The following is a 15,814-nucleotide window of genomic DNA, read 5'->3' on the forward strand; positions in this document are numbered from 1 at the left end:
TTGTTCAGATTTTGCTCCCTGACCGCGAGGGAATTCACTTGCCATTCCACCGATGATAGATTATCTGTTACCCTCCCAATCTTTTAAGGTTATTTGTTATGTTAAATAAAATTCACTCTTGCATAATGAACTTGCTGGAAGTGTTTGAAAATTCATGTTTGAGAATTACGACCCCTTTGTAGCTTACTGAAAAAAGAATGATGCCAGTCTAGCAGAGCACTTGCTAGAATTTTCCTTCAACATTAGTTCAACTACTTTGAAACCATCTCCGAAACAGATGCTTATGTGAAACTCAATGCTCAATACTGGTTCATCGGGGCCTAATTTTAGCTTGCTGCTTCAGGCGTAATTCTCCAGAATTCTCCTAGATTAGTGTGTTTCCATGCAGCAAAGTGCTGTGATGGCTCTTCTTACTTAGAGGTGGCTGAAGCCAGAGCAATCCGTCCTGACTTGATTCTTGCCGCCAAGGATATGGGTTTCAATCTATTATTGTGGAATGCAGTGGTCGTAAGTCATAATCCTATTAAGGCTCTCCCATTAACTTCTGATATTAAAATGTAGCTTGCTAATTTCATCCCACCCCTTTTCTCCCCTTGCTGATAATTTCTGATGTGCTGTTACTGGGGTTGAATTTGGGAAGGAAGATATTCCTTCGAACCTGATGCAAATGCAGTTCTTGACCAATATCATTGTCCCCTCCCCCCAAAATCCCCAGTGTCATAAACATTAACCCAGTAAATCAAATTGGAACAACCCAATCACATTCCCCAACAGAAGAAATTTTTTCTACCACAATAAAGCAATTTTTTTGTTCCGAGCATTAAGCAAAGAAATGGGAAAATCTTTAAGATTGAATCTTAACTAACATGAAACAAAAAATTATATATTTGAATCATTGAAGACAAGTCATCAATGCAACAATCATACAGAGCTCATAGTGCGTCTAGATATCAACAAACACCGTACGCATTGAATATATGATGGAAAAGGGGAAAAGAAAACCACATAATAAGTACTGTAAAAGAATTAACACAAAAGAAAAAATCCCCTTATATTCTGTTGAGTAGATGTCCCGCTCGTGCCAAATTAATACTCTATACCAACAATGTAACAACAGCTTCCAACTTCAGGATGCAAAAGCTAGGAACCTTTAATTTACAGCAACCTCCAAGACAATTCACTTCCCGATGCCCGTCATCTCAGCAGCTACAAAAGAAGCTCCTTAGGCCCTTTAATCAGCCTATACCATGCAGGATCAATCAGAGCGTACAATCACAGCAGATGAGAGAATTGATCTGCCATAGCCATCAAACATTTTCCACCCCAAGGAATAGTGTACTTGCCAACCAACTCGCAGGAGAATAACCAGAAAATTTCAAAAAAGCTCCTCTGAATTGAACTTGTTCCAGGCCTCCTAATTTAACATAATGATAAGAAACGGTTAAATATCAATAGGGTAAACAGCACACATATGGCATTTTGACAAGCAACAATATTCTCCATGGAAGAGAATCCTCGTTAATTATCTTAAAATATATTCATTTACATTACATTTTCACATTTCATCTCAAACTTGCCTCACAACAATTAGACCCTAGGTAATTCTTTCCACCTTTGTGGTACTTAGATTCTAAGCCCCACCAATCACACCGGGTAGGATGGTTAAGAAAATTTTACACACCTCACTTGGTGTTTAGGAAGTTCATCTCCCCTGCAAAGGGAAAGCCAGCACTCCAGTCAGCCTCCAGGGTGATAATAGCGAATAACTATTGCCCGCCTGGGTTTGACTAGAAAATACCTTTTTTTTTAAGAATAGTAGTAAAGACTATATTATGCTCTAGTTTCTTTTCCTGTTTCATATCTACCCTTTATGCTCAAATTAATTATAGAACACCATATTCTATCACCATCCCTTCAGCCACCAGAAATCTTCACACCCTTCATTGGAGACCAACACATCCTCCATCGGGAACCACTGTGTGGTGGAATTGGTTTTGTCAAATTGCTGGTCGTGGAGGCATGTCTTGCCAGAAACTGAAAGCATTTGACAGCAGCCCTCTAGTGCGATTAGCAGCCAGGACAGTTTTTTTTCCCCTTAAAACATACTTCATTTTAAAAATATAATCTTAAAAATTAATTTTGTTCTTGAAAAATAAAATTACACTTAAAAATTTTGAATATTAAATTTATTGCATTTATCTTTTTTTTAAAAAGAAAAGTAAGACAGTATTATTAACAAAGTACCAAGTGGGTACACCCATATATAAGTAATTACAAGTCAATCAAAAGATCAAAGACAGCTACAAAATCCTCAAGCTCTCTAATATCATGACCCAAAAGCATAGAACCAAAAGAGTGGATCCAAGTATCTCTAATAGCAGTAAAATCTTTCTTAATACCCTCAAAAGCTCTCAAGTTTCTTTCCTTCCAAACAACCCAAAAAATAGAAAGTGGAATTAACCGTAACAATTTGTTCTTTTTACACACCCCATCCCAAGTCCACAACTCCTCCCTCACACTCCCAGCCACAACCCAGTTTAAACCCAATAATTTATAAACCATAGATCAAATGTCATAGGCAGCAGGCATTTATCTATTATTATTATACTACTACATTTTAAAATTCCATAGTAATAGCGAACATAAGAGTATTATGGACAATTGCATTATCCTGTTTATCTCCTTAATCAACCACCCTAAACATAAATTAAATCCTTAGCTCACTATGTCCTATCCTATTCGACCACCAAACCTTAACTACTTTTATTCAGGGTAAAAACGACCAGCTAACCAGTACATTTCTCCACAGGTAAAGGCAAGGAAAAATAAATCCACCTCATGGACATGCAAAAAAGTAATGATCAACATGATTGAAGCCTTATTAACAACATCCTTTATGGTAATGTTTAAATGATATAAAAATTCAAGCAAAAAATGTACCTTAAGCAAGTCAAACACCTTCTCAGCGATATATTTCTGCTGAAGATTGGCACCTTTCTGTTGCACTTTATCAGGATGAATACATAAGTTTGCCTTTCTATAAACTTTTTTAACGGATGCAGCGGTAATCAAATCAGTCAAAGAAACAGGCTGCCAACCACACTCTGGCCAAAGCACCTGTTCATAGTTAAATTAGATTAAAGATAATCACAGCAAAGCTATACTCCCTCCGTACCAAAATAATTATCCTTCATTTTTTCTTTATTTCTCCAAAGAAAACCCAATAAATTAAATAAAAAAACTTCCAAATGAAGGTGTAAATCAGAAAAACCTAAAGAAATCATTATTATGAAATAACTTTGGGAGACTAAAAAGCATATAAATACATTTGTAATCAAAGTAGTAATACAGGGGGAAAGTGTCTAGCAAACAAGTAAACCAAATACGACAGAGGATACACAATACAAGATAAATAACAAAACGTACATATTGCAATGTTGAGAGCAGAGCACGTAAATTCCCCTCCTTCCCTGCAGCCCAACGCTTGATCTCAATATCCAGAGTTTCACCAATCCTCTGAAAGTAGAATCAGCATTAAATACTGTGCAACTAAAAGATGATAAAGAAAAAAAAAGGAGAGTCCATTAACAAGAGAAAATGGGGTCAAACCGAAATACTGATCCATCCCCTTTCGGGCATAAAACCTTCTGTAGTACAAGTCGAGCATATGAACTATTTTTTACTATTCCTCTTCCCAGCCAACCAACCCCTGATCCCTCTTTCGCATGAAAAAATTATCAGTTCTCTCTCTCTCATATCCTTACCATCTTCCCTAAGAAACAAATAGAACACTTTTAATTCTATTGGGGAAATGAATACGAGGTTGGAAGTTTTATGATTTGTAGGCACTTCTGAAGGCTTTGGAAAAAAGTTTTCAAGAACAGGTTGGTTTTCACAATCTTTTATTTTCCTAAAGAAAAAAGATCGTAATAATTCAGTGCTATACTCTTTCTTCACAAATATATTTCCAATCAATAAGAGGACATCAAAACAAATATTTAATACTGAGAGTACAAAAACAGATACATAAGATAAGAAAATCAACAATTTTTTTTTGTGCTTTCTCTTTAGTGGAGAAGGGGAATAAGATAATGGACAGAAGCTCTCAACAACGCGGCAAAAGAGCACTCAAGTTCCTTAACATTTTAGCATTAACAGTAATAGGGGCATGTAACCGACATGCCATTCTCAGTATTTTTTTTGTGCAAAGAAATTTTGAGTTCTAATGACGCTGCGAGACAGACCAACTGAGTCGGTCGAGGACAAAGCTAGGAGTGGTGTCCAAAGGAAGAACATGTCTCTGGCAGGACTGTGCCCAGGCTCGACCATGCTAGGACAGTATTCTAGAACCTGCTTAGCTTTTCCCCCCAGGCAGGAGTATCCCCAAAGTCAAGTCATGCCGGGACTCCGTTCCAGGTCATGCCCAGATCCATGCCTCAAATCAGGACGTACTCAGGCCCATTCCCCATCATGACATGGGATAGAAATCTTTTTGTTATTCATTTTTTGTCTACTTCTTAAACATCCAAATACGAGAAGCAACAATTCAATTTTTTTTTTCATCCCAGTAAAAGAAATCCCGATACATGAGGACCTTCATAAAAGGTTATCCCTTTATGCAAGTTTTTTAGAATGAGAAGAGAAGAGCGCTTTTGTCTAACTGCAAAAAAGGACACTGCCAACAAACATACAGTTTCCCTAAGTAATCATTCCTCATTACCCATCTACATGCATATTATACAAGGAGCAAAAGAAAAATGTTGACTATTTAGTGGTAGAAATATTCACTTTTTACTTTTATAAGTAGCTAGTGGTTTGACAAAATAAAAGTAGTTCTATTAGAACCAAGATTCACACCACCATTTCTAAAAAGTGGTAATTGCAACATAGAAATGCTAAGATAACTAACATTTCAAGCCACAATGACATTCGCAACAGAAAGTCAAAACACCATCCAAGGACAAATTTGCATAAACTCCCATAAACCAAACTTGAATATTGATTCAGTTTTTCAATTCTACCCTAAGAAAAGAAATTAATAACTCATGAGATACTTTCTGCACAGATACACATTTATTTTTTAACATAAAATAATCAAAATTACGATACCCACACACGTATAACTTAATGCCTCATAAAGTACCATCTTCTTTGAACTAGTTATTGGGCATTATGCCTCATAAACTACTCATGTTGATGGTTTTTATATACTTAGAATCCAAACCCTTGGTTTTTTTATACAGGATCATCTTTTTTATTCTTTAGAAGATTTATCGAACCTTGTGGATAATTTGATCGACATGTAAATTTTTGTACATCGACACCTCATTGGTCCCTATAGTAATATACTTTACTGTTTATATTTAGAAAAAAAAAAGATACTCTAGAACATATTTTAGTTAGTGGTGGAGCTGAAGCAAGAAACCTGAACAGCTGGGAACCACAATCATTAAAGCACAATAACAGAATCCTACTTTCAGGAGAAACGGAAGAAACAGTAAGGCAGCAGGGTAGAGAAGAAATACCAAGAGAAAGGAAAAATGCTATCCAGAACCAACTTACATGTCTCTCAGCTTGTTCTCTTTGGGCTTGGAGATCACGTTGATTTTTCTCAGCCAGAGCCTTTGCCTGAACATATCATCCAGTATTTATAATTTGAGAGAAAAGGCAACCATGCACAGAATTTTTACACTTAATGCAGCATGTAATGCACTTTCGTTCCCTTATACAGGATAAGAAAAGATAGGTAAAATGGTGTTAAATAGAAACATACAGCCCGCTCCTGTGTCCTTTGGTGACGTTCCAGCCTGGCTCTTCGTCTTTCTTCAGTTTCCCCTTCAACTTCTTGGAACTCTCCAGCTGGGGATGGAGCAGCTTTTAACAAAGGTAACAAATTCAGTTTATTTAACAAATCAATGAGATGAAAACTACATATGCAACACTAATCACGTCTCACAAATATTAGTACCTCCAAAAATTGAAGATAGATCATCGACTATATTAGCAGTTGAAGATGCTTTCCTCATGCTAGTTGAGGTGCCAACAGATGTTCTGCGAGCTGCTTCAGGGCCTCCCTTACTCTGGGTATCAAATACAGGATCCTGCAACCAAAATAGAGTGAAGTGTAACTGTGGAATCTATGGCAACAACTTCAAACTTGAAAAGAGAGATTCCAGCCCAAGGTTCTCACTGAAGAGTTGGCCCTTGGCCTAGGCGCACTGCTTGGTCGAGAGCCCATACTAAAGAATGATTCGAGATCATTTTCATTCTTTTGTTGATTTGCCCTTGCTGCAGCGGCAGCTCTTTCTCGAGCCTCGGCAGCTGCCCTCTCCCGAGCCTCTGCAGCAGCCCTTTCTACTGCAGCTCGTTCTGTCTTAACACGTGCTTCATTTCTCTCCCGTGCTTCCCTCTCCCTTGCTTCTGCTGCAGCCCTTTCAGCTCTTTCTCTTGCTTCTGCTGCCGCCCTTTCAGCTCTTTCTTTTGCCTCTGCTGCTGCCCTTTCACGAGCTTCTGCTTGAGCTCTCTGAACTGCAAATTTTTCCGCACGTTCTCGAGCTTCGGCAGCTACCTTCTCGACAGCAGCCTTTTCAGCTCTTTTTCGTGCCTCCGCTGCTGCCCTTTCACGTGCTTCAGCTGCCGCTCTTTCACGTGCTTCTCTAGTAGCCCTTTCCACTGCTTGCCTGGCCAATTCCCTTTCCCTATCCATCCGTTCTTTCTCAAGCCTTCTTTGCTCTCTTTCTCTCTCCTCTCTTTCCCTCTCTTTCTCAAGTCTCCTCTGTTGTTCTCTCTCTTCCTCCTCCCTTTCCCTTTGTTGCCTTTCATGATCCAATCTCTCTTGTTTTTCTCTAAGTTCTCTTTCCTGAGAATCATCTTTATCCAATTGAACACCTTCTTTGCTTCTAGTAGTCTTTAAATACTCTCTCTCCCTCATTTCCCTGGCATGCCTGAATTTGGCCTCTGCTTTATCCATGGCCTCTTTCATGGCGGCAGCAGATGCAGCAGCCATAGAATTTGTACCCATATCTTCACCAGAAAAGGCATCAGCATATTCATTAATATTATTTTGAGTCCTACCCATACCAAAATCCTCAAGTTCATCTATTTGAGATGCCACAGGGTCCCTTGTAGAAGCACGGACAGAATTAGGGCTATATGGATACTGAGTGGAATTCTGGAAGGACGAATACTCATTGATCTTCTTTCTTGTATTTGTAGAAGTAACAGAACCTGCATCTGACTTCGAAGATCGGGTTGGTCTTGGAGGGGGAGGTCTTGAAGGTGGTGGAGCACTGGTAGGTTGTGTAAAAAGAGGGACCTCTGACACGGTAAGCCAGACATCATCAGATGACTCAAAATACTCATCTGACCTTGGAGTTGTATTGACCTGTGAATTCGTCTCATTTGGACCGCCATTCATGTATGGAGAAGCAGCTTGTCCACCAGAGACAGAGGACACATCAAATGGCATTTGATAAGAATCCTGAAAAGCATTAACAGGCACTTTCTTTTGAGAGTGGCTCTCAAAATTTTCAACTGGAGATTGTGTACCACTCACACTTTCAGTCCTTAGATGATTCTTATCCTGACCTCTCTTACTAATCTCAGGTTTAGATTTTCCAAAATTTTCAAGAGGATCTAGATCATCAAATACACCTACATGTGGAGATGAACGATCTGCTTTACTGCTCCCAGAGCTACTGAATTTGTTAATATGTTCCAATGGATCAGTGAACAACCCTGAGGAAGGAGCTGTGGTAGATGTTGTTGACTCTAAGACCACAAATGGGTCTTCCATCATCTTGGGGTCTGTCTTACTTGAATCAGAAGATGGTTCTTGTGACCAACTAGGCTCAGAAGTTGACCTGTGAAATAAAAGGAGATATTCAACTGAGGAACAAGCAAGTGCAATAGTTGCACAAACAAAAAAGTAAGCAATAGAAAGTAAACAAATATAGAAATTGAGTGGCCTTTTAAAATAGTTACGCTCATCTGCTTCCAGTTTTCATGGAAAGAAATTGAGGGACCTAGAATGCAGAGAATCCAGATGTCCCACAAGTACATACACATACTTTTACTTTTTTCTTTAAACCCGAGCAAGCTATAAATCCTACTAAACTTTTTCAAGTAAAACATGATTAATTACACTGGTGAATTATTTCCTATTCTCATAAGCAACTCCATGTTAGGCTTCAGGCTACTAGGAATAACAGTTTCTCACAAATAAAAGGAAATAAGGACAGCTCTTCCGTGCTCAAAGAAGAGGAGGAAAAAAACAGTATGGACAAAAAAGACGAAGAAAAAAGTTGTATATCGAATTGTATAAGTTCATGAAGTATTTCTGGTAGAGACTAATTTTGCTACAATGTATTTCATTGACACAAGGAACAGACAAATTTAATAGACTTTCATGGGCTTACCATAAGATCCAGAAACTTGACACATCAATCTGACTATTGAAGATCAATATGAAGATTAAATTTAATCATTGAAGGTGAAAGTTTCTAAACATCACATGAACCCACTTCAAATGTTGCAAACAATATGTTAAAGTCATTTAAATATTAATAAGAGAGAACTAAATGGACATGAAAATATTTGCATTTAAACATGTAGCACTAACAACAAATTACTATCTTGGTATCATAGAGTGAAAAATGAACCTAATTGTAATATATTACAAAGATTCAAGTGAACGATTTGAATAATCCATACTTGATTTAAAATTCCCAAAACCAAACATATAGAGCTCTTCATTTGATACTTACATGTCTCGAGTTCAACAGTGAATCTGATATATATTCACGTATCAGACGGACTGGTGTTGAAAACATATAAATGCATGAAAAGTAGTCGTTAATTAACTTCCTAGAATTCATTCTGATGCCATTTAAACTATGTCACCGCTAAAAGCTCAAATTAAGCAACCATGCCACTAAACCAGAATTAACCCAGCATATATTGCTTTGGTAAAGCTCTAAGTCAGCTAATAAAGTATCTGGGGCAGAATCATTTGTGCGGCATCTGATAAAAACTAGAACTTGACATTACCTACTTACTTCAGAAATTCATCAAAGCTCAGTTTCAAGCATAAACACAATGTGACCTCGTTTTAGCTATCAAAAAATAAATTGTGAAAATACCTGTAGCCAGTTGCTGAGCTGCCGCCACCAAAGCCAGGTATCAAATCATCGAAAGCCGTTGAGGTTTCCTTCTTCTCAGTCTTCCTCAATTCGGTTTCTTTCTTACCAAAACCGCCCAGCAGATCGTCAAAAGCCGAATTTTCCTGCTTCCGCGGCCGAGACGTAGGAGGCGACGAGATCGAAGAGAAAACGTCCTCGTATTTAACCGAGGTGGCCGATGCCGACGAACTCTTCACCCCGGGTAAACCCTCGAAGATGTCTTCGTCGTAGACCGGCTTGTCGTATACCGGCATCGACGAGGATTTAGATGCTGCCGGCGCTCCCCGGTCCTTGAAGATGGAATCGTAATCAAACGCCGTCGATGACTGCGTCGTGCGAGAATCCGAGGCGGAACCGTACTTGGGAGGCCCACCGAAGACGTCGTTGAATAGTAAGCCGTCCCCCCCGCCATCTTGATCGTCGAAAATGGGGTTCGAATTCGACTTACTCCGATTAGAGGCCGATGACGATAGGGTGAAATCGGGAGCAGAGGATCCGAGCCCGAAATTAGGGGTAGAAGAATAGTTGCCAAGACCACCTGATGGGGAATTACGAGGGGGTGCCATCGGTGCCGATTTGCCTTGTGGTTTGAACCCGAAATCCCTCGCTAAAATACCCGGAAAATCATCCATGGATTTTTATTCCGGTGCTTAAATTTTCCGATCGATCTGCGCGGGTGTAGACTTTGAAATTTAAAATACTTTTTCTGTTTCTCCCTGAAAAGTCTTCAGATCTGATAAGAGAAGTAGATGAGAAGCGGAGCCATGGACGTACAGAAAAGTTGGGAAACAAAATGTAAGGTAAATAATCAATTATCAAATAACTAGATCAAAACACACAAAAATCAGCGAGATAATAATAGTAATAATCAAGTGACTAATACTAATAGCTATTATTTTTAGTAGCTAAAAAGAAAAAAAAAACATACTAACTCTCTCTCTCTCTGTAAAATCAATCTGTGATTTCAGGAAGAAAGAAAGAAAGAAACTGTAATAACTGCTTTGTTTTTTCTTTGTTCTTCTGTGTTTCTTTCTTCTTGTTCTTCTTCCTCCTCCGTCCGGCTCCCGGATCCCTTAATCTTCACCTATTTTTTCCTTCTGGAAGGAAGAAAGAAATGTTTAGTTGATATTGCTTTGATTTTGTACTTTTCTTTATTTTCCATTGAAGGCCCAACAAATTATTAAATTCACAAAAAATGCCCAAATTTTTGTTGGTATTTTAGGATTACACCCCTCAGTTTAAACCCCATTAAGGTTTATAGTCCATGTGGTTGACATTATTTTATTGTGATGCTCCTTTTGTTTTTTTGATACAAAGGAAACAACAAGACGCACTAGTATTCTTTTGTTTCTTTTCCCCTTTAGCTGATGATAAATAAATATAGTTTCATTATATGATTTAATGTAACGTTCGGAACTTAAAATGAGGTAAATATATAAATTGAATACAAAAGCGAAATAATAAACTTAAAATTTACATTTCTTACACAATAATTTAGAATACTAAATAAGAATACGGAAATGTGCTTTATAAAAGAATAAATGAAAATAAAATAAATAAACGAGAAGTAAATAACTGAACATCTTAGGACAACCTTCACTAGCTCTTGAAAGAGTCCGGGTGGTAAATTATTCACAACCCTCTAATTGATCGGGATCTGGGTCTTGATCATCTTTATATGAAATAGTTAATGAAGAGACAAGCTACACTAACTCAGTAAAAATATCACACTACTCACCGATATAGAAAATGAAAGTTGGTAAAAATTATAAAGCTAATAAATAGAGTTCTTAATTTAAGTAAATTCATTTATTATAAGTAAAATCATTTATTGCATGCTTACCGCTGTGAGATTTTTTCAAATAACATTTCAATCTCATTTTTAAATAAGTACAAATAACAAACTTCTTTTTTTATTTAATTATTGGTATCCGTAGGAGTCTATAGAGATATCCCACTACGCGTAAACTATTATTTAATATTATCAACTAACCAACTGTTTTTATACTCCGTCCGCTATGAGTGCCAATAATATTATCATTCAATACCCTGTTCGGTATGATGGTAAAATAGACCGTTCCCATACCTCGTATGGTATGAGTGTAAAAAATACAAATCTTCGATAACTCGTCCGGTATGAGACGACGTTCACAGTAGAGTTTCATATATACCTGGTTCGTCCACCATCTCTCAGAATATCTACTAAGGCTACTATTCATTCATTTATTTAATCAATCAATTTTTTATTTACATTTAATTTTCAGTTTCATAATTTAACCATAAATCAATGCAAAACAAACAATATATACATTAAGGAAACAGAACTGAATCATTTTACCAATTTCAGTATGTTACCATGCATTTAAAGCTGTAAAATCAAACAATCAGTTAAACAGGACAAATAATAATAAGTAACCAGTTTTGGCTCCATTAGTAATCTGTAATTAATTTTTGAAACTTTCTAAATTACACAAAATACCGTATTATTAATAATTAGACTTCAATTCCATAACAGGGAATAAGGTGATAGATTCTTATCCGAATCGGTGTCCGAAATACTGAACTTTTAGCTGCGCCTATTGGCAGTCCCCGGATTTCTTGAATTTTCCTATGGAGATTAAAACACGCTTCACATACCTAAAAATATCTATAAAAAAAATCCAAAATCAATGTTAAAAATTTTTTTTTGCCAATTTCAGAATTCCGACACGGCGGCACCACAGTGCTCCAGCGACAGCATCGCCGCCCGCGGTCGTGGTTTGCCTCGGCCTGCCCATTTTTGGTCAGCTTTGGCCAATTTCAACTGGTTTTATACCTGTTCCTACAAGAAAACACGTTATGAGGCATTGGTTGGCACGAAAAAAATCGAAAAATAAAAACTTACCAGCGGTAAAATTTTTCGATGCGGCGGAGTATTTTTCTTCGGTCAACCTATAAAAAACAGAACGATGAACACAATGGTAGAAAAATCATACGAAACGGAAAACGGGAAGGGGCTCATCAGATGAGATTTTTTATTTTTTTCACGGCGGCACCGCCGGAATTTACCCGCAGTTTTCGACTCATCCACCATTCCTTTTGCTCCGAGTTGGTCATGGGGGTGTTCAAAATCAAATTCTGAGTGAATAAAAGAATTTTTACATTTTTTAGCGATCAGATGTGGCTCCGGTGCAGCGGAGGGTTGGCGGTCGGCTCCTTTCTCCAGTGATTGATTCTTCTTCTCTAGCGGGAGGCTGACGGCTAGGGTTTAGATTCGGTGTGAAGTGAGATATTTATACATGTCTCTCTTAAATATGGACGGTTCATCACGTTTGATCTCGACTGTCCGATCGCATTTAAATAGAAAATAAATCTGGACCATTCATCGTGATTTGATATCGATTGTACGATCATGTTTAAAGAATGAACAAATTTGGATTGTTCATCGCGTTTAATCAAAATCGTTTGATCGTGCCTGATGAGAGAACAGATTCGTACCGTCCACGCTCGCTGGAACGCATTCAGACCGTCCGATCGTGGGTACGTAAATTACTAGCATGGCTTCCCATGTGGCACCGAGTCAGTGTGCTTTATCACGCGTAGTCCGGTTTCGAATTTTCTTCCAAAAATACCCTTAAACCCAAATTTTCACCCATTTTTTTCTAAAATTATTTTTAATTTCATCTTCCACCTATTTTTTTCTAATTTTATATTAAATAAAAATTTATAAAATTTAAAAATTATATTTATGTACATATATTTTTTAATTTTAAAATTAATTCTGAATCAAATTTCGGGTCTGGATATTACATTTAATTTAAATAATTTAAGTATTAACTTAAAAACAAACTAGTTGATACACAATATAAGATTTTATTTTTCTTAATATGAAAAATTCTTAAATATTTTCAGCTTTTCATCTCCTCTCAAAACATATTTGAAAAAAAAAAAATCAATACTTCTTACTCGTAAATATCTGAATCAAATAAATTGTTCGGTTAATGTTTGGTAATTTACTATTTACAAAATAAATTGTGAAATAAATTTTGAAACTCATATTAAACTATCAATAATGTAATTTAAATCGAAAGCATATCTGAATCAGTCATGATGTAAAAGAATAACACGTCATGTAGTTGGTCTTTCAAATTAGCATGTAGTCCATTTGAATTTTTTCACTCTTTATATTTTTTATAATAGAATATCATAATATAAACGATTGACTACTTATAATTTGAAGACTATAACTGTAACGGCCCCAGAATTTTTAAAATGAAATATGTGTATTAAAAAGGTCAAATGCGGAATCGAAATAAAAATTTGATTAACATCCCTTACACTAAAACCAAAAACGTGCTCAAAGTATAAAAGAACGAACTAACTAAAAGAGAAACTCGAAAATAAAAGCTATAAATATAACTACGGAGTCTTCAGGCGTTCCCTTCGCCGTCTTCCTGCGGAACGAGCTCGGGAACAATGTCTTCCTGATCTGAAATGATTAAATAAGGAATGAACTACACCAGCCCAGTAAAGACATCACACTATCTCACCGTCACGGAGGTAAAGGTGGGTAGAAAACACAAAAAGACTAATGGAGCATAATTTACAACAAATTTTTTTATCAATAATAAAATCCTTTACTATCTACTTACCTCGGTAAAATTCATAAAACAATATACGAAAGCAATAACATTATCATTATCATGAAATCATATGAGCTGTATAACATAATACTTATCACATCTTTGCAATTCAATCATTACACAACATATTTTTACTCATTCATCAGCCTACTAGTATCCATGCGGATCCATAGGAGTCCCGCTACCCGTGAACCCTTAACACTTGTAATCAGATTCCAGGGCCGTCCCCATACCCCGTCCGGTATGGGCGCCAAAACTATAAACCTCAATACCCCGTCCAGTATGAGGGTGAAACGGGCCGTCCCCATACCCCATCCGGTGTGGGTGCCAAAACACATAAGGTCTCCATACCCCGTCCGGTATGAGAGACCACAATCCCGGTAGGGTTACCTACGGACCCGGTCTGTCCACCATCTCTCAGGATATCTAGTCAGGCTGACTACATTATACAATTATCAATTTACATAACCTTTCATTCCCCTTTTTCTCGGTCAGCATCATCAATTCACACACAAACAAGCAAACCAGTAATTTATGCCAAGAAAGACAACATACAACATCGGGTTTTCAGTCATTCAACCCATAATCAATAAAATAGTAATATATGCACACGAAACTATGAAATGAAAACATCAGAACTCATATTGCATTTAAAACCGTAAAATAGGTCAAACAACAGCTAACAGACAAACACACCAGACTCGGGCTCCATTAACGACCTTAAATAATTTCACACATCTATTGATTCATGAAATACCGTTTTATCATTTATTGAACTTTAATACCGTGATAGGAAATAGGGTGAGGGGTCCTTACTTGTTTCGGGGTCCGAATACGGCTCTACAGTGCGCCTGCAGGCTGTCCCTAATTTTTCCTGGGGAACTGAAACGCACTACTGGTACCTGCACGTTTCCCAAAAAATCTCAAATTAGACCCAGGGCCCCTTTCGACCAATATCGCAATTCCGGCACGGCGGCTCCGCCGTGCTCCGGTGACGGCGATTCGCCTTGGGTTGGCCGTTTTCGACTACACTTGCATCGGTCCCTGCGATAAAACAACCCTAGGGCCCTCGGGGGGCCAAAAAAATTATGAAAAATCGAAGCTTACCGGCGGCGGTGCTCTCGGGTGCGGCGGCTCTCCTGCGAGATTCGTGTTTTGGTAATTTGGCTCCGATTAACCTGTAGAGAAAAGAATGGTGATCACGGTGATATAAAAATTGTATCAAACGGAGGCCGGGAAGGGCCTCATCGGAGGCAAAAACCGAGGAGGGGCACGGCAGCGCCGCTGGGTTTCGGCCGTGTTTTCCGGCCGTTTGGCCGAGATTTTGGCTCTGATTTGGCCACAGGGGAACTCAGCATTGAAAAACGAGCCGGGGGTATGAAATTTACCTCGATCGGCGGTCGGAAAACTCCCCGGTGCGGCGGCGGGTGGCGGCGGCCGGCTCATTCGGCGTCTGGTTCGTCTTCTCCGGCGAGGGCAGACGGCTAGGGTTTTTGTGGTCAGGTGTGGGGGTTTTATTTATACCTTTTTGCCTTTTAATCACAACCGTCCATTTTGATTAAATCTGGACCGTTCGTACTTGATTGAATCTGGGCCGTCCGTGCGCGCGGGGACGCATCTGGGTCGTCCGATCGCGCGCACGCGGATCGCCCACGTGACCCGTTCCCGGGTCGACGTGGTCTTGCCACGCGGCAGGTCCTGGTTGGCCAGGGCTGCTGACTGGGAGCTGACGTGGCACTGACGGGGCACAATTTTTCTAAATTGCGTTTTGACCCCCCCGGTTTCCGATTTTCTTTTCAAAAATACCCCCATAATCTTAATTTTCACATTTTTTTCCTAAATCAATTTCAATTAAATCCAAATAATATTTTTACTCCATTTTATCATTATTATTATTTTTATTTTTATTAAATTAAATTAAATAAATCAATTAAAATAATAAAATTATAAAATAAACTAAATAAAATTAATAATAAAAATAAAAATAAAAAAAATCAAGAAATTAGTGGGCGT

At 38.0% G+C, this 15,814-nt stretch overlaps 1 protein-coding gene across 3 annotated transcripts; it reads right to left on the minus strand.

Annotated features, from left to right (window-relative positions):
• Positions 1 to 862: 862 nt before the first annotated feature.
• Positions 863 to 10,326, minus strand: LOC110821863 (Chaperone DnaJ-domain superfamily protein). Of its 3 annotated transcripts, none has more exons than XM_022051835.2 (9): positions 10,177 to 10,326; positions 9,141 to 9,912; positions 6,191 to 7,862; positions 5,969 to 6,101; positions 5,774 to 5,874; positions 5,563 to 5,628; positions 3,427 to 3,516; positions 2,941 to 3,117; positions 863 to 1,414 (listed from the first exon to the last, which is right to left on the minus strand). In XM_022051835.2, exons 2-9 carry the CDS (start codon positions 9,809 to 9,811, stop codon positions 1,376 to 1,378), a joined length of 2,949 nt encoding a protein of 982 aa, XP_021907527.2. In that variant the 5' UTR covers positions 9,812 to 9,912; positions 10,177 to 10,326; the 3' UTR covers positions 863 to 1,375. The 3 variants fall into 3 exon arrangements, with proteins under 3 accessions (XP_021907527.2, XP_021907526.2, XP_021907525.2); XM_022051834.2 differs by having other exon boundaries at positions 10,112 to 10,288; XM_022051833.2 differs by having other exon boundaries at positions 10,108 to 10,288.
• Between the last annotated feature and the right edge of the window lie 5,488 nt (positions 10,327 to 15,814).

Source organism: Carica papaya, chromosome 3, assembly GCF_054855325.1.
Source record: "Carica papaya isolate Zhongbai chromosome 3, ASM5485532v1, whole genome shotgun sequence".
Taxonomy (NCBI): domain Eukaryota; kingdom Viridiplantae; phylum Streptophyta; class Magnoliopsida; order Brassicales; family Caricaceae; genus Carica; species Carica papaya.